Below are 19069 nucleotides of genomic sequence, written 5' to 3'. Positions count from 1 at the left end.
TTCAGATCTGTGCTTGGATTGGATTCTGCCTCACTTGTACCATTCATTCACTCATTCATTCATTCATGTATCTTGGTCAGGGTCGCTGTGGATCGGGAGACTATCCCGGGAAAACTGGGCGTGAGGCGGGAATAAACACTAGCTGAGCGGTCAGTCCATTGTCTCGGGTCACAATGCGCACACATTCACAGCAATTTAGCACTGCCAATACACCTACTGGCATGTTTTTGGGAGGTTGGAGGAAACCAGAGAACCCAGAGGAAACCTACATGGACACAGGAAGAACGTGCGAAACTCCAAACAGGACCAGAGACCCTGGAGCTGTCAAGGCTATTTGTACATTACTCAAAAAGAAAAAAAGAAACCGTAGGAGTCATTTGGTTTTAGGAGGCATATTATTTATTTGCACAAGGATCTTCAATACAAAAGTGAAGTACTGATTTACCAGATAGCATTACAAAACTTAAAACTTGTTCCGCAACCACAAAATCCTCATGCACAGATTGTGGATGTGGGTCTTTTGCGACTGCTAGACGTGTCAACGTACAGGATAGAAGACGTACAATATTTCAACAAGGTTGCCTTTACTTTAATGCCACACACACACACACACACACACACAGTGCTTGCAATTGGTGTTCTGTAAGTGATACAAATCTGTGCAACTGAATTTTCAACAAAGTGTATGGCCATACAGCATTAAGGAAATGATTATCTATAACTTATCTACACATAGAAAGGAAAAATGACAAACGCAACAGGTCAACAGGGAAAAAAAACCCACTTCCTTTGAAATGGCTTATATAATACCAGATACATACAGACCTCACTAAAAATAATCAAAAATTTCAAACCCATCAGCAACACCCTAAGCAACGGGTAAACTGAGCAGTGTAGACATGATTTATGTGCTGTAAAATATACACGTAAATATAGAACAACAGCTCTGTCACTTTTGAAATACTTCATTATTAAAAGAAGAGTAAAATCCATCTTTCATCGGCCCCTCTGAGCGGCGTAACTTTAGCGTCCAACTAAATCTTTGGCGGCTCTTTTTGGCGCTTTGTGTTCTGGAAAGTGCAACTTGACACCGTTGAAGCTTATTCAAAAAGACTTATGGTTTAGAAGTCGTGGATTCTGTAAAAGTGCATTTTAATTAAATTGAAATTTAATTAGGCTGTATTCAAGAGGACCACTCAGGATATTCTTATTTTACATAAAGAAAAATCCTCCCAGCATTTAGGCACGTGTCGATATTAAAGATATCATTATTATTATTTGTGTTGAATATAATCAGAAAACCTGAAATCATACATGACATTTTCATCTTGTTAGTTCATAACTTGGCATTTTAAAGGAAAACTCCACCCCGAAGCTTATTAAATGTTTATATTGAAATATTTGTGATTTTTTTTTGCGATTTCGGTGCTAATTTGCTGGCTGATGCTGTATTTTTCATTATTTTGTGCTGCTCTGACTTCACAGACAGACATTTCTGGTGCAGTTATAATGGCGATCTCAAACACAAGGATAACATTCAGCTCCACAAGTGCTTCTTTTCTCACTCTGCATTTTATAGAAATGTCATATTATTGAGAAATCCAGTGTAGAACTAGTGGGGAGGCAAAGTCCCAGAATGCAATGCAGATGCATGATGCAGAGGCTCAGCTTGGATAGATAGCGATGTACGAGATGATGAGTGTGATGGTGTTGATGCCAGAATCGGTGTGAAAGTTCAAGCTTCAGAAGCTGATCTGTTTGAGCAGAGTGTTCAGATGAAGAGGTAAAAGACCTGGAGAGACTAAACCACTAAAGCGCCGCTGCATCACATCAGTCTCTTTATGCGGACATGAAGCAAGGGCTAAATCCCATAGACAATCCCAGTGGATGTGAATAAAACTCAGAATAAATCCCAGACACCATTGACATTTGCATTGTTGATTATAAACATTGATATGGAAGTCGTTCAGGGTGGATTTGCCTTTAAAAGACAAAATACTCGTTTTCTGCAATCCTCCATCAAAATACAAAGAATTTTTTCCATCTAAATCTTTTTTTAAAAAAATATTAATCAATGATATCGTGATATTTTTAAAATCCAATGAAATCACGGTGGTTAAACCAAAATCCAGCCTTACATCAGCAACGTAACCTTACAGATGAAAAATGTGTTAGGATTTGAAATCGCAATAATCATTTTTTATTGCCACAATTTTAGCATTGGAGCGACAGTTCTGTCCATCATTAATTGATTTATTAATCAGGTGAATAAAAATTTGGGGATTTCCTTCAAATTAATTAAAAAAAAAGAAAAAAAAGTTATAGAATAATAAAGAATACAGCCTGAATGCAGGTGGCCCATTAAATAACTCCTTACTGGTGATGGCAATTCAGTTACGAGCTTAAAATAATATAAGTGCACAATCGAAATATCAAACAGCATACGCATTACCATACCAAAGGCCAAAACTGCAAAAAAGATTATTTATTAGTCATAATATTAATCTTCTCGTTAAAATACGGACTTGTTAAAGCATTCGTGTCCAGAAGATGCAGTGTGTAGGCTATAGAACAGCTGTAAACCTGGCAACCTGTCGGCCGATGCAAAAAAACCTCAACAGTAAACACACCCTTCGATTAGTCCATGCGTGTGTACGAGGATTTAAAATGTACAGATATGGCAACGTGCTGTCAGTTCTCCCAGAATGTTCATTCACGATATGTGAGCTGTGGAAGAAAGCGAGCAGAATCCTGCGTTAATTAATCCTGCGTTGGTTAATCTGATCCCGTGTTTTCACTCATCCAGGTTGAGCAGGAAGCGGGAAATCGTCCGTATGTCCATGTGAGGCAGGACGAACAGGCAGTACAGGAGGAGCCACATGAGCAGCAGGAAGTCGACTTCTGAGAGCTCTGGGTGATTTGCTCGCTGTGGAGTCCGTACAGGACTGCACACCTTCTTATTACACATCACACACCTGTAAATTCAGACAGAATGTGTTACACACTTTATCACTTTACTATGCTAATCAAAATCAAAAGGTGTGTCTCACTGAAGGAGGTGTGGCCTCTGCTCCTGTTAGTCTCAGTGAAGGAGGCGTGGCCTTTGTGTCTGTGAAACTCAGTGGAGGAGGCGTGGTCTTTGTTCCCGTCAGTCCCAGCAAAGGGGGTGTACGTCAGTCTCTGTACGTCAGTCTAAGTGAAGGAGGCGTGGCCTCTCTGTACGTCAGTCACAGTGAAGGAGGTGTGGCCTCTCTGCACATCAGTTACAGTGAAGGAGGCGTGGCCTCTCTGTACATCAGTTACAGTGAAGGAGGCGTGGCCTCTCTGTATGTCAGTCACAACGAAGGAGGTGTGGCCTTTCTGTACGTCAGTCACAATGAAGGAGGTGTGGCCTATCTGTACATCAGTCACAGTGAAGGAGGCGTGGCCTCTCTGCACATCAGTCACAGTGAAGGAGGTGTGGCCTCTCTGTATGTCAGTCACAGTGAAGAAGGTATTCATTTGTCTCCATTAGGGGGTGTGGTCTCTGTGCCTATCAGTCCAAGTGAGGAGGTGTGGCCTCTGTGTCAGTCCCAGTAAAAAATGCATGGTCTCTGGTTATCAGTCTCACTAAGAGTCTCACTTAAAGGCCTTTAGTCTTATTATTCTTATTATCAACATTATTATTACATCTGAGAATTTGAGAAAGCTGTATAGGGGTGTGAGATATAATCTCTTTCACACCCGGTAGACTCATATTGGCAGGAAAACATGCCATTGTGATGGAATGACTACAGTGTAATTGGTGTGAGTCCTGTAACAGGAACAGACTTGCTCACACAGGCGGTTTAGTGAAATGCCTCGAGCTCCACTCAGCTGTCTGAAACAGCTGCTCAGTGTGGGAGCTATTTTGCATTGATTTTGACTGCGCTGGGTGGAGTAATGGTTTAGGGTTGGGCATTCGGATTTCTGCATACACTAGATGAGAAATGAGAAACACACGGTATAAGTTTCGTACCTTTCGTCTGCATGATTTGTCGTTATGGCAGCGGGAGTTTCTCCGTTTTCTCTGGGTTGCTGAAAGACAAAAGACTGCTTCACAATAGGATAAAACATCAGGGATGTGTAGAGAGTTATTCAGGGACTAATAAATTCTTAATACTTGATGGGTAAATTTTGAATGTATTGTAATCTTTATTCAAAAGGGATAGTGAGCAGAAAGTCGTGAGTTGAAAGCTCAGGAATTTTTGGGATGCTTTCACATACGCAGTGTTTAGTCTGCCTGAATCGAACCCTGGCGTGTTTACTGTCTTGGTGTGGTTCTTTAGGGAGGTGAGAACACATCAATCACACTCGGGTGTGGACCAAAACAACCGGTCCGAGAGCGTCTGAGCGATGTGTTCTGAGTCCACTAATACATGAACTCAGCTGCAGTCTGAATGCAAATTGACTCTGAATCGACTCGACTGCAGGAAGTGAACCAAACATGCCGTGAGTTTGGGTTACAGCATTTTTTTTAAGTAGATGTTAGCTGCTAGATGTGAGTCAAAGGACAGAACTGTAGTGCTACAGAACTGTCATGTGCTCTGAAGATTTGGGCCAATAAAAAAAAAAAAAGGAAGAAAAAACAGACACACACCACACACCATGTCATAAACTAGTTATATACTGTAAGTATGTATCACATCATGCAGTTGGGTTAACTCAGAGTCGAATATTTTCTCACTGCAATCAAATCAATCACCAAGGTTCCATTAAAACGGACTAAACTGTTGGACGATTAACAATCACAAGCTCAGGATTGGATTTTATCAGTTCATAAATTTTAGGAATATAATCATTGACATATGTATCTTTCCATAAAGTATCTTATAAAGTGACCTATAAGATAGGTATATCTAATATATATTACCTTGCAGCTATATATCTATCTATCTATCTATCTATCTATATATATACATATATAACATTTATACAGCTTTTGATTATTACAGTGCAGACCTTCACTTCTTTCACCTCCACCACTTCTGGTACGCTCAAAAGTGCCGGTGGCTGGTTCTCATCTTCAGTGCTTCGCTCACTGGCAGCTTCTTCCCTGTTTAAATGATAAAAAAATAACACCTTTCTTTCCCATGACCTTGTGATCATTCCATTCATCAACAAGTCACTCACAGTTTAATGGAACAAAAGGTCCATTTTAACACCAAAGTGTCAGACCTAAGAGCGTCGAGGGAATCAGGAAGACTTTTTAGTCGTTTATCTAAAAAGGAAATCTTCAGGCTTAGCCGCATTTCAAAACCAAACATCATTAAGTACATTTAAGGTCATCTGCAGTTAGCTTTGAAGGGCATTCATGTGAGGTTACGCCCTTCAGAAGAGAGCGAGAGAGAAAGAGAGAGAAAGAGAGAGAAAGAGGAAAAAAAAAAAAAAAGTTTTCTCACTTGGCCGTGGCTCTAATAATAGCACAGTACCTCAGTGTGTCCGTGTTTTCTCTGGCAGCGGCAGAGTCTTCGTTCTTCTCTTCCTCTCTGTTTTTCTGTTCTTCTCTCTTATTGCGCTCGATCTCTGCGTCCAGGTCCGTCTCCACCAAGCCCCATTCTCCTGGGTGTGCAACCCAAAGCCCGAACGGGCTCTGTCCCGGAGACTCCACAACTCCATCATCAACCTGCAGGAAGTTCAAACCCACAGATTATTATTTCCATAGACATACAAAATACAGTGTTCATCAGGAAGACAAGGCTTTGGGATGGTTATGTACTGTACATAAGCTTCATTTACCTGCAAGACTACCTGATTATTAAACTAAATCTCACTCCAAAGTAGGATTTAAAAGTACGAGTTCGCTACCAAGAGCTGATTCAATTTAACCAATTATGAAAAAGGAATAAAAATTTGACACCAAAAAATGTGTTCTTAGTAAATGAGTAAATGAGGATCATACTTTTACAGTAATTAACAGCGTATTAGGAGTGTATGCAAATTTTAATGAGATATGCAGTGTTACAGTTGAAGAAATCCAACAAATAAAAGCATGAACAGGATATTTTAAATAAATTCTAGCTTTGTATGAGTTACCTCTCAAGCTGTACTTTACAATCCTCTATAATCCTTCACATGTATAAATTTGAGAATGTAAAAACTGATCTTTAGTCACATTAATAGAATTTCTATTTATGAAAAAACAACTATGCCAGCACAGTAAGAAGTAAGAAAAAAGTAAGAAATAAAACATCTGTGGGGCACACTGCTCTGGGAAAATAACCATGCCACTGTTCCAAATTATTTTCCGTTAATAACATATATGAGTGTTTTATATCTTATATCACAGCAATTTGCCAAGGCAATTTTTAATTTATTAAAGATTGAGAAGTCATACTTGCACTTAATCTAAGAATAAACAACTCAGCTTGTCATGTTACTCAGAAATGTGTAAAGAAAGTGCAATGAAGACCTTCCTATGGCAGAAAACTTAAAAAGCTTTAGCGCTGACACTGGAGACTCCTTCCAAAAATGCTAAATAAACATCTCTGCACCATATCAACTATAATACACATTTTTTAATCTGGATACGTGTGTTGTTAGTATAGAAACGAATTAAACATATTAGAAACTTGGGCTTTGTCTTGCAGTCAGAACCGACCAATCAGAAGCTAACAAATATCATAGCCACAAATTAAATTGAGACCACAAATTAAATATGATTAATCATACTGCTCTAACATATGATGAATTAAACAAAATATACTCAGCTGGATAAAAGTTTTTTTTCCCAAACTGTTCTTGGTAGTGGACTCTGATTTTGTAACCCTACAGTATTTATCATATTTCAAATCACCTCTTATATTTCTTCTGAAAGCGCTGGTGTATACAGGGATAATTTCATAACTGCACTGCAGTGAGATTCTGATACTGATTGGGAAAATCATCCAAAATGCAAAGGCCTGATCCATTTACTGAAGGAAAAGAGCTTCTGCTAGAAATATCTTCATCTCCTCAGCTCAGCTATTTAATATTTCATCAGTGTGTGTGCGTGTGTGCGTGGGTGTCAGAAAATCAAGAGCCATGCAGTGAAAGTGATGTAATTTCCTCCAGGCTGAGATAACTTCAAACATCCTCCTAGGTCCAGTGAGATACTACAAAAGTAGCTTAAAATCAAGTAAAGTAATGAACCATATCCAGCGAGGTTATAGCCTTCCATAAACATGAGATAAGGTCATTATCGCTGCTACTATTTCCTGATAATCCAGTGTGTATTCACAATATCCTGTCTGTCCTCATTATATGACCCTAATTACGTACGGTAATCACCTTTTCCTGCGCACTGTCAGAGTCAGTAAGCGCAGGTTGCGAGGGCGCGGGCTGCAGAGGAGTCACGCTGAGCGACAGCCGGAGCTCTGCACGGTATCTCTCCACCCGCTCCGTATCCAGAATCTTGGTCTCCTCCCAAGTGGCCTGTCCTTCATTCTCATTATCATACGGCTGGTCTCCTATGCTGGGTGTCGGTGGGCTGAAGGACTGCTCATCTTCTGCACAGGATGGAGTGCCAGGATTTGGCTCGTCCAAGGCCTCAGGTGTGGGGATGTCAGATACAAGGGCATTACTCCGAGAGGTCACAGATACTGGCATGGACATGTTGTTCTCAAACAGTGCATCTTCCATAGCCTTATAATTACTGATATTTTGCAGACTGGATGAGGAGTCTTCTTCCTTCATGCACTCGTCTTCACACTTGTCTTCGATGATCCCATTTTCAGGCATAATTTCAGTCTCAGGAAGACTTTGGGTTGCACTCAGCTCATCCTCCAACTTGCTTTTAGCGACAATGTCCTCTTGAACAAGGCTTAAATCACCTTGACTTGTTTCTTCATCACCGGTGACGTTCTCACCAATTTTCTTGGGCTGCTTCACAGGGCTGGATTCCGGCTTCTCTTCTTCAACCTCCGGAACGTTCGTCTCCACCAGCCTGTCGGTCATCTGTTGGTAGGATTCACCCAAATCTTTCATTGTTGGCTCTTCAGTTTTGCTTGAATCCTCAGTGCCAGACTTCTGTTCCTCTTTCTCTTGGATCTCTGCCTCAGTATCTGTTGCCCCAGGCTGGTTTGTGGGGATCTGAGGAAGCTCATACTCAGTACTGATCTGATCTGCTTTGTCTTCTGGCTTTGGACTGTTCTGATCTGGTTCCTGCACCTGATCTACATCTTCAGACTTTCTGAAACTGTAATTTTTGTCTGCAGCACCATCCTCCATCCTGCTACCAAACACATCTGGCATCTGGTTTCCCTCTATTTGATCATCAAGAGGTTCTTCACACAATTCTGCTCCAAGTTCTTCAATGTCCTCTTCACTCCCTGAAATGGAAATCCTCTCATACTGAACAACAGGCCACTCTTGGTCATCCTCAAAAACATTTGTTTGATCGGATTCAGTAGAGGTCTTCTGTACAGCTTCAGTGTTGGAAGACTCAAGATTTTCTTTGCGATTTTCAGCCAGGTTCTCCAATTCATTTTCAACAACATCAACTGGTTTATTAGAATCTGGGGACAGCAAACTCTTACTGTCATCATCTGGTTGAGGTGTGGATATATCCTTCTGATCTGGATAGTACCCAGAGTCACTGTCCCCATAGTAAGGATCAGAAGATGTGGGTTTATCTGGATTCGTCTCGGGACAAGGTTCCTGTGCATTTGAGTTTTTCATGACATCCTCATTAGGCACATCACTGGCAGATTCTTCCTCCTTAAGATCTAAAATGTACCTATAAGCATCCTCCTCCTCAGACAGCAATGCAGATCTAGCCTCTAAGCTGAGCGAAAAGTTTCCCTCATCAATGAACAACTCTGAATCTACCTGATCTTGCAGACCCCTCTCTGATTCCAGTGGAGAACCTAGTGAGGTCAGATCGCCTGCTGAGGTGGAATCTCTCAGAGAGTCATTGCTGCACGACTGTGGAAGCTCACTAGGCGTCTCAGCCCACGATTCTGGAAAATCCATAGCTGAGTCGATGAGAGACGGCTGTGGGGAGCTCAAGGGAGAGGAAGGGTCCCTGTTCAGGCCCATTGGGCGACTCAGAGGTCGATTTTCTGTAGTACTGGGACTCGAACCCACTGAGGAGTCCTCGCTGTCCCAAGGTCGGTCATCTACCGTTTGGAGTGGGACAGGAGAACGTTTTTGTTCTTGATCTTTAACCACCGAGGAGATAAAGATCTTGGGTGGAGGCTGAACCCAGTCTCTCTTCACTACACTGGACTTTTCTCTCTTCCTCTGAACTCCATTCTTAACCGGCAACTCTGTCATCCGCGCACTGACCTTATTCCTCTCCAGGATATCCGAAGGCTCGTCCTTCAGGAAACAGCAATCGGATAGCACATAAATCACATCTTAAACACACTACTTGATATTTATAATCTGATGGATGACATTCACAGGATCTTACCTCCTCGATTCCTGGAAAGTGCTCCAGAAACTGGGACACGTAGGTCATTATGGACTGTTCGTCAGGACGATTCAGGGTTACGTCTGAGGAGATATGTTTCATTTTACTACACCACTGTTTCTGACCCAATTGTTTTTACTGTTGCAGGAGCTTTCCAATGTAAGCCTTGCATAAGTGATAAATCAAAATCACACCAAATCATTTAGGGAGGCAGTGGTACCTTCAGGCTCCAGAAGTCGTGGGATGCCCAGGCTGTAATGTGCCGTCCTGAAGGCCTCTTCGATGTTCTCTCTGGGCGATCTGAGCAGAGCTCTCCTCATGTCCACCAGACTCGGGTCAATGGACTTGATGACTGCAAGAAACGCCAGACCACTTGTCCAGCTCTTGCCAAAATCCTGGACTGCCACACCATATCTATAAAAAAACAGGATGATAAGTATTGAGCTTTTGAATACACACAGCTTGTGACTGCTCCTCAGAAAGACCTTACCATACTCAGGAACACTTACTTCCTGGTACGTCTCTGGACCCAGTGCAAGAGAGTCTTTATGGCTTTTCCATGATCCCTGGCAACGATGGATGGCTTCTTCTCATCTGACGGCGTGCTGGACTGTGACATGTCTGAGTCTGAGCTGGTTGGGATAGACGACAGGCTGGAAGAGGACGGGAATTGGTTCCTTATGTTTCCTGTAAGCTCTTTTATCTGGGGAAAAGACATACACATTTCAAACTCCGCATGAAAAGTACATGAACTACCATAAGCATAACTGAAAGTGAGTAAATGACTGAAATTAACCTAAATTAAAGCACAAGAGAGGGCGGATTCAGATTTAAGGAAAAACCTTTTGCCTTTATTATTTTCATTTTAGGAAGTCTACTGTCTAGTTAGCAGTATTTTTTCTTTTTCGCTCCTGTACTGCGCATAAAGCAAAACACAATCTATGTCAGTCAATGCCAGATAAGCGAACAGAGACAAGCGTATCATATCTTTACCTGGAAAAAGAGAATGATATTCCAGATCAGTCCGAGCACAATGGAAGAATTGCCATCAGCGACGTCTGCGGCATCGATGCTGACCAACTTTACCTGGAAGAGACAAGTGACTCATCACACACAATCGTGCCAACATGCTGTATTTTTACTGATTTATGAGCTTATATGACTACTTACATTTCTTTCCTCCAGGAATGCCAAAACCCTGGCTATGTTATTAAGCCTGAAAATGCGATGCGCGGACGGTTTGAATTCATGCAGCTGAAAAAATCAGAACACATACTTTTAATATTTCCCCAGCAATTGACAAATAGAGACAAAATAGAGAAATCAAATACTTTCAGAAAAGCCTTGTGCATTAACTGACGGATGCTAATTGTATTTATTTTTAGTGGAGCCAAATCAAATAAACCATTTAAGAATATTTCTTAAAGTATTATCTCTGTTGGTGAATGGACATATAAATGCTGCTTTTTTTTTTAATCTTTTATTCCAGAAGATTCTCACCAGCCTGCATCCTGAAAGCTCCTCCAGCAAGGCCATGAGAACTCGTCCATCTCGAATGTCATGGAAAAGATCATTCACCATCAATGGAGGATTACACTACAGGAAGTAGAGAGGAAATGTAATGCTCAGTGTAATCTGATGGGCTAACTTTTCTGATCCTTTTTAGATAAGGATATTTTCTACATGATGTAACATCTATATGTTAGCACAGGATAGTCACAATTATCCATTTCACAAAAACCTGGCTAATTGGTTTGTATGGTTACTTGATGTCAAGAAAAAACTACCTTTCTTAATAATTTACAGTTACAGCATAAAAAAAGTAATCTACTTTTTTTTTTTTTTTTTTTTTAGGAGTAATGATGTTTTAGGGGCCCAAGCACCAACTTTATTTTTGTTAAGATTTTGTTAAGATTTTTCTTCTTTCATCTAAGATCCTTCATACATCATAGTGATCATAGAGACTTGGTGGACTGGTAGCACTCCCTGACTTCACGCAGGCAAGCAAGATGAGTCAAATCAATCTGCAGGATTACGTTCTGGCCTATAACGCCTTCGCCCTGAGGATTCCCTGACTCAAACCAGCCATTAAACTCTGCCTACTTAGATTTAGAGCTGATTTGCATTTCATACGAAACCCAGTGCTACTAACTCCTCCTTGATAGTTTATCTGATAATCCAAAAATAAATAAGTATAGTCATGGGACAAAGAAAGTACACTCTCTGTCAATTCTGGGTTTTTAATTATCAGGGCCTAAATAACAATTGTGTGGTCCTCAACAACTTCTATAAATAATCAAATAACAACAGTGAAACACAACAGATTTCACTATGTAGTCATTTTTCTCAAAAAGTAAACCAACATTCAGAAACTAGGTCAGAAAAAATAAGTACACCCTATAATTCAGCAACACGTAGAACCACCTTTAGCAACAATAACATGTAAAGTAATCATTTTCTGTAGGAGTCCATCAGTCTCTCACATCATTTTGGAGAAATTTTGGCCCACTCTTCTTGACAACATTACTTCAGTGCATTGATATTTGAGGGTATTTGTTTACGCATAGCTCTCTCAAGATCCCACCACAGCATCTCAGTGGGGCTGAGGTCTGGACCGTGAGACACAGAATTGAAGGAGGGTGTACGTTCTTTTTCCCATGACTGTAGAATTTGATGCCAGTAACGGCGACGGTTGACAGTGATGTCTCAAAAAATCTATTCCTTCTTTTTACAAATTGCTATGCCTGAAATACCCTGAAAATACACTTCAAACAGGAAGGAAGCAATTTAAGAAAACCTATTTCAGACAATTGTGCTTGCTGAGACCTTGTCTTTGTTTGGATAAATTCCAATTCTAATCAGGTCATCTGTTGGTTACAGCGATAATTCCTTATAAATCTTACAAAAATTCAACCACTCGTTCTTTAGATATCGTGCTAATAAAAAGTAGGATGCACAGATGGCGGCAGAAGCATAAATACTAGACATTTCAAAACAGGTTAATGAAATATCAGGGCAAGGACTACTTTTACTAAATCATCTATATCTTGTGGACACAATGTCCAGTTCTGGTACACATCATCAGAACATTCCTAGGACTATCTCCTAATTTCATGCTAATTTTTCACAAGGGGGTGTTATGCCAAAAATTGTTGCTGACGTTTTGCATGTTGCATCTTTGGGACTCCAAAGGATGATGAATGAATGAATGAAAGCCTTTATTGTCATCGTATATCTCTGTATACAACGAAATTAGGAAATGCTACAATTGCGTAAAAAAAAACTGACAGATTTTACAAAAAATTGGCCATTGAGTAGCACTGTATGGTACTACAGAGCTTTATTCTGGCCAAGGTTGCTGTGGATCCAGAGCCTATCCTGGGAATACTGGGCGTGAGGCTGGAATACACCTTGGATGAGGCACCGGTTCATCGCAAGACACCAGCTAAGGTCATTTCAGGGTAATTGTGGCACCCCCTAGTGCCCTTCATGGCAAAGCCATGGCTTGAAGAGAAACTTTCCAGAATTGGAGGCAGTGAATGGTAGTTGAGAGACAAAATAATGAAGACAAATGTGTGATTGTTAATTAGTGGGTCGTCATCCTGTTCAGAAGCCAAGCACTAGGTCACACAATAGAGATTCATTGTGCTGCAAAACAAAGGACTCATCACTCGACGCTTTCCGTCAGTGCGAAGCATGCTGTGAATGGCAGCCTTCTCGTCACCGAGCTGTCTGAAACACTAGAAGCCAAATAGTCGATGGACAGAGAGGACAAAGGGACTGGGATTTAACGAGAAGTCACATGGGTACCCGCAATGAACAAAGTGTAATGCAAATGTGTGAGGAAGAGTGAAAGAGAAAGTGATGCAGACGTAGAGGGGGAGGAAAACCCATAGAGCCAAAACAAGCACAATCAAAATCTAACGAGGAGAGAGAGTGAAAACCGCAGCACACTGTTGAAGACTCAACTTTCTCCAATCGCCTAATACATCATTAATGTCAATTCCATTTTGTTCATTTATAATTCATGGCAAGGGAAGAGACACGTGCACTTCCTGTTATCGTGTGTCACTGTAGTAGCTGTGTGACTTGTTCATTAGCAGTAAAATGGCCTACATCTCCTTCACACGTCCTGATTCTGCGTCCCCTGGGGCGAAAAGGGTCAAGCTTAAGTTTTAAATTTAAACACAAACTTTATCATGATATCACCACTAGCCCTTTTTATTTTCTCCTTCATGTACTGCTTAGCATAACATACTGCTTTAAGCTATATAATGGATTAAAAACATAACACAAGCTAGCCAGCTAGCTAAGCACAGCATTGCACTAGTGCTAGTTCTCTAACTAGGTAGCTTAGCTAACATTGCCGTTAATAATCTGATAGTAAAATGGCTGAAGTGAAGTAAAATGCTTCAATATTTCACTAAAAAACTTAGCTATCTTGTTTGGTAGCAAGCTGACTAACATTAAGTGAACTTTTTTTTTTTTTTTTTTTTAATGATTATGTATCTAAATCAGGAGCCAGGTTTGCTAGCATGCTAGCCACCATTAGGTCAAATGTGGTGATGTCATATGGTTGGCTGATCCAATGTAATCTAATCTCCTTCCTTGTTGACCCAGGGTTGCCTTTACTCTTCAAAATCAGGATGGATCTCTTGCTGATAAATAAACTCGAACAAACCTTCTCTAGATGCAGATTCATCCATCTTGTGAAGGTCCGCTTCTGAACAACTTCTCTCTCAACTGAAAGAAACAAAAAAATCATTTTAATGAAGTCTAATCACACACAGAATGACAGAAAAGATCTACCAGCCAGATACTTTTATCAGAAGGCCATTAATCATACAAAATCTTGTGAAAAGAGGAAGTAGTCAGTAGAGCATAATTAGCATGTACCAGCAATTAGTTGCAATTGGTTTATTTTAATTTTTCACTCAGTTTGAATGCCAAGAATTGTCTTAAAAAGCTGAAAACATTGCACCATCACTGAATTTAGACCTATAGCATTTAACATGTTATAGCAAGTATTTGTGAGTGTGTCAAGCACCGAGGGCAAAGGTCATATCCTTGTGTATTCAGCCTCAATCTGAAATAAAACTGAAATTGCAATGTGACAGTGAAGGCCAGACAGACCGGGTCATATTATACAGTCCGCTTGGCACTGTCCACTCTGTCGTCTTCTTAATAGAGTGTGTCGATACTGAAGTTTTGTCCCCCTCTACTATAGAGGCTCCTTATTAGCATTCAGACCATGTAAATAAATAACTCAACAGGACACAGACCCATCCTCGTGGGAGCGCCACTTCAGCCGGAGCTTCCTTCATTCATTCATTATTCAGATCAAGAAAAAAAAAAACACCCAAAGAGGCTCCATTCGCTGAGATCAATAAGTGTTGTGCAAATGACATGATGGAATAATGACCGAGCGGACAAGTGGGGAGGCCAGGCTAACAGCCATGCACACACTGAGTCACAAAACACACAACAGCACACATTCACCAGGCTGCACACACTAATGTGAGTGGAAACTCACAAACTCACAAAATCTTTTATAAGGTCAAGGAAAAGTAAGGAACAAAACACAACGAGACATGCAGTTCAAATAATCAGCGACAGAGTGGTGTGAGGAGAGTTACTCTTACCTAAAGTTATTTTTGCACAACAGCATTTCCTGAAGTTTCTTATTCCTCTTACACAGAAACTTGTATCAGAAATATCCCAGTGGTTAATTTTTTTATTAATTAAAGAATGACACATTTAGTTTAAGGTTACATTCAATGTTTTAGCTATAAACTGTCATTTCTTCACCAGAATCCTCTCTCTCTTGAAGTTAATAAGACAGAAACTGTCCAGAAATATTAATATTTAATATTAATATTAAATATTAAAATCAATATTAAAATATTATTTTTTTTGGAAAAACATTAATTATTTTGATTAATTTCGATTAATTATACTTCAAGACTTTCAAGCTGAAAATCTGAGAAAGCAGCTATGTTGTTTGGATAAAATACTGAATTTGAGAAATAAGAACTCGCAAAATCACTAGCAGAACTGATCAACGTAACGTAATAAACAAGCTGGCTATAGTTCAGCACTCTAGTTTTTTTTTTAAATGACTGTTTATAGCTGCTATAACGTAAGTGATAACAGGAACTAACTTCACAACATTAAATGTAACTATAAACAGATTAAAAAGTATCATGTGTCACTTTTTTAAACTTCATGAAATAGGTAATCATTGGCAAATTGCTGTGGTATAAGAGGAATAAAACACTTCCGGTCAAGCTGTTATAGAAAAGTCAAGAAAAAGTATGCATTTATTAATTAAGTGCTTAGTCCATGGCTCTGGTCAAAAGAGGTAACTTGAAGCATCAGTGCGAAATAAAAACGTAACCACTTTAAATGGATGTGTCTTAATTATAGCTACGAAGTAATCATTAATGGTTAGGCATTAAAATGTTTTTATTGATGTCGCCATTCAGCCATTTTAGTCACCAATCCAGCCTTCTATAAGCAAGGAATTTTATGTAGCTGGACCTTTTACAAATCTTACTTGAATACGCCTGTTGTATATTAATAATTCCACAATTTGCAAAATAAACACCACTGTCTGTGCCAAAACCTAAAAGCAGTAACAATATGCAGGCTTTCGCGTCAAGCTTAAATCCACTCCATTCATCATGGCTGCCTGAGGTCTGTGATGATTTGCAAGATTAGACTAACAAAACCTACACACAGCATGCACGTCAGCTCTCGCAGGCTCAGCTCGGTATGGTGCTATTCCTGAGGCAGTGAAAGCCGACCGGCGACTCCGTATGAGCTCTGAGCTTCGTTAGCTGCGACAGCAATTTGAATCAGTGATTCCGAACAATGCGATAAAGAAAACAGCAGGCTTGGGTTACACACACATACTTAAAAATCTGATCAGATCAAATGGGCTGATGCGGACATGCTAACGACGTGGCTTTTCTGCTGCCGGAATTATCCAAGAGATTTTCACAGAGTCATGAAAAATGCAAATAGAAAACATTCAAATTTTTTTTTTTTTTTTTTTTTGGGGGGGGATACAAAAAGATACAAAAACAGGGGAACTCTCACAGGAATCATAATAATGAACACCAATCTTTAGGCTGATTAATGGTCAATATTACAGCTGGACAACAGTACAACAATATGGACAGTATTAAAGAATGCGTGTAATTGTCGATATGGTGACACTTTCTACGAGGGGGTGTTTATTTAGTATTTATGGAAGGAGTCTCCAGTGTCAGAGCTTTGTAACAGTAAGTTCTCTGCCATGGGAAAGTCTTCAGGACAGAGGAGTTTATGCTTTGCCATTTCTTAGCATAATTTTTTTTTGTCTTTTCTCTATCTTGAAGTGAATAAAAGAGGTGAAGGAATGAGTTTTTATAGGTGCAATAAACAATAAATGGGTAAAAACTACAATGTGCAGTTCTTTAATAAATAAAAAGTGTAATCATTGGAAAATTACTGTGTTATAAGTGTAACAAAACATTTTAGGATGTATAGTTACAAGAAAATAATCAACAGTGAGTGCTAACAGTAACTCCACTTCATCACACCACACTACCATTGATTATTTTCCTATAAGGACATACATCTATGTGTTTTATTCCTTATGTATTACCCATATTGTACACCATCTGTATAATTGATTAGTTAGAAGAAAAATAACTTTTTCCCCCCAAATGCCACTCTCCCAGAAAGGAAGAAAGGGAAAAAAAAAAAAAAAAAGTCTCCGGAATGCACTTCCATTTAAATGCATGACCATTATACATTCACTCTAGTGGAATTTAATGTTGTTTTCGCTCCCACTAACAGAGCCTGACCCTACTGAGCTAAAGATGATAAATACAGTCCTTGTCCCCTCACACACTGCAGTGTCTTTATTCAAAAGATTGGAAATAATAGTTATGGTGCTGTGACACGTGTTAGCATTTAAACATTTCAATCCAGCCATTATGAGCATGTCAGTGTTTTCACTGGCCCAAATACACGGCTTTAAATTAAGGCTTTTCTGTGGAGGCTTCACGAAAAACGAAATTGTACACACACACACACACACACACACACACATAGAGGGATGATGTAACTACTAAGAATACGTATTGGTATAATAAAGACAAAAATGGAAGATTTGCTCCACAAAGTTGGAAAGATAGGAAGAGATTTTTCCAAAGATGGAAAGAATATGGCACAAACACGACTCTGAATACAGTTGGCCACCCACCAAAAGTCAGTGACCGGGTAAAGAGGGGATTAGTCAGAGAAGCAAGCCAGAAGCCAAGGGTAACTCAACATGATGCTACCACCACCACTACGCTTCACAGTGCGGATAGTGATAAGAAGTTTTGGGTTTCTGCCAAACATGGCATTCTGTGCCAAGGCCAACATATGACCTCATCAGACCAGAGAAACTTTTTTCCCCGTGTCTCAACATGTCGTTTGGAAAGCTCCAAAGGGATTTCATGTGACTTGCCACTCGTCTACAAAGCCCAGATTTGGGAACTGACCAGGCTATGGTTGTCCTGTAAACAGCTTCTCCCATTTAAGCTGTGGATCTCTCGAGCTTCTTCAGAGTTTCCCTTGGTTTCGTGGTTACTTCTCTTACCAACGACCTCCCTACCTGGGCACTGACTTATTCCATTCCATTGTCATATTCTTTCCATTCGTCCTCAAGATGCTGTTTATTTAGATTTGCTCTCTAAGACCTTGAGTTTTCCAGGAACAGGTGTATTTATATTGAGATCATGTGACACTTTAATTGCCTACATAACACAGACAGTATAAATGTTATATACAGGTGGTACTTATCTTAGCCTGAAATAACAGATCTGGTGGTATGCCGGTGCTTTCGGGAAAGTAAAGCCCAGTTGGCACTCGATAGAAAGACACTTTATCCCATCTTTAGGAAAGAGAAAATCGCAAATAAACACTCCAGCTGCACCGTCTCAGCACAGAGAGGCCCGAGTGCAGTGGAAGAGCCGAGTGGATGTTCTTGAGTGCTCAAAAGAGGACAAGAAAGATAAATTAAGTGCGTACAAATGTGTGTCGGTGAGAGAGCAAAAAAAAAAAAAAAGAGAGACAAAGACTGAGCCCATAGAGTGTTTGTTAAGCTATTTTTAAGTATACAACTGAAGGACAAAAAGAAGATTTTGTCCAAATGTGTTCTCATTAATTTGCTCAAATATAGACACTATTTATTCTCCGAGGCTTTGCTGCTACTGGTATAAGATAAAGAAAAGACAAATTTGACATGATTACTGCAAACATTTGTAAACAGTCATTATTCATGTGCTGTCTTATCTAAATGGCCATAGTGTCTACTGTGAGCAGAATTTGTTTGAGGAAATACAACATTAAGACATGATTCATTTTGATAAGTGGTATATGATGAGTCTGGAGAAAAAAAAAAAAAAAAAAAAAAAAACAGCTTAACTGCATTCTGATCACACACAGCTTTAGATGAGGGAAGCGAGTCTCTCCTACACTCTTGAAAATTAAACAATAATCTGTCAGTATTGAAACAGCTCAGTGTTTCCTGATCACGAAATACGGTACAGCAATAACAGCTACTTTTTTCTTTTTCTACTTATTTAATGCTATTTTTTAAAGCTATTTTTTTCTTTTCCC

At 39.8% G+C, this 19069-nt stretch overlaps 1 protein-coding gene across 2 annotated transcripts in view; it reads right to left on the bottom strand.

The window, feature by feature from the left end:
• Positions 1-376: 376 nt before the first annotated feature.
• The window catches only part of clmna (calmin a), a 33700-nt gene continuing 15007 nt past the window's right edge, over positions 377-19069 (bottom strand). The window contains exons 2-13 of one of the 2 annotated variants that reach the window (XM_034308118.2): positions 14094-14155; positions 10913-11008; positions 10583-10666; positions 10406-10498; positions 9922-10115; positions 9633-9826; positions 9413-9495; positions 7279-9318; positions 5451-5644; positions 4981-5074; positions 3998-4056; positions 377-2975 (exon numbers count right to left, since the gene is read on the bottom strand). In XM_034308118.2, the coding sequence (XP_034164009.2) occupies positions 2795-2975; positions 3998-4056; positions 4981-5074; positions 5451-5644; positions 7279-9318; positions 9413-9495; positions 9633-9826; positions 9922-10115; positions 10406-10498; positions 10583-10666; positions 10913-11008; positions 14094-14155 (3374 nt within the window). In that variant the 3' untranslated portion in view covers positions 377-2794. The remainder of the gene's footprint in view (positions 2976-3997; positions 4057-4980; positions 5075-5450; positions 5645-7278; positions 9319-9412; positions 9496-9632; positions 9827-9921; positions 10116-10405; positions 10499-10582; positions 10667-10912; positions 11009-14093; positions 14156-19069) is intronic. The other variant, XM_026926431.3, reaches the window with a different exon arrangement.

The sequence above is a fragment of the Pangasianodon hypophthalmus genome, chromosome 10 (assembly GCF_027358585.1).
Source record: "Pangasianodon hypophthalmus isolate fPanHyp1 chromosome 10, fPanHyp1.pri, whole genome shotgun sequence".
Taxonomy (NCBI): domain Eukaryota; kingdom Metazoa; phylum Chordata; class Actinopteri; order Siluriformes; family Pangasiidae; genus Pangasianodon; species Pangasianodon hypophthalmus.
This window is presented reverse-complemented; position numbering and strand designations above follow the sequence as displayed.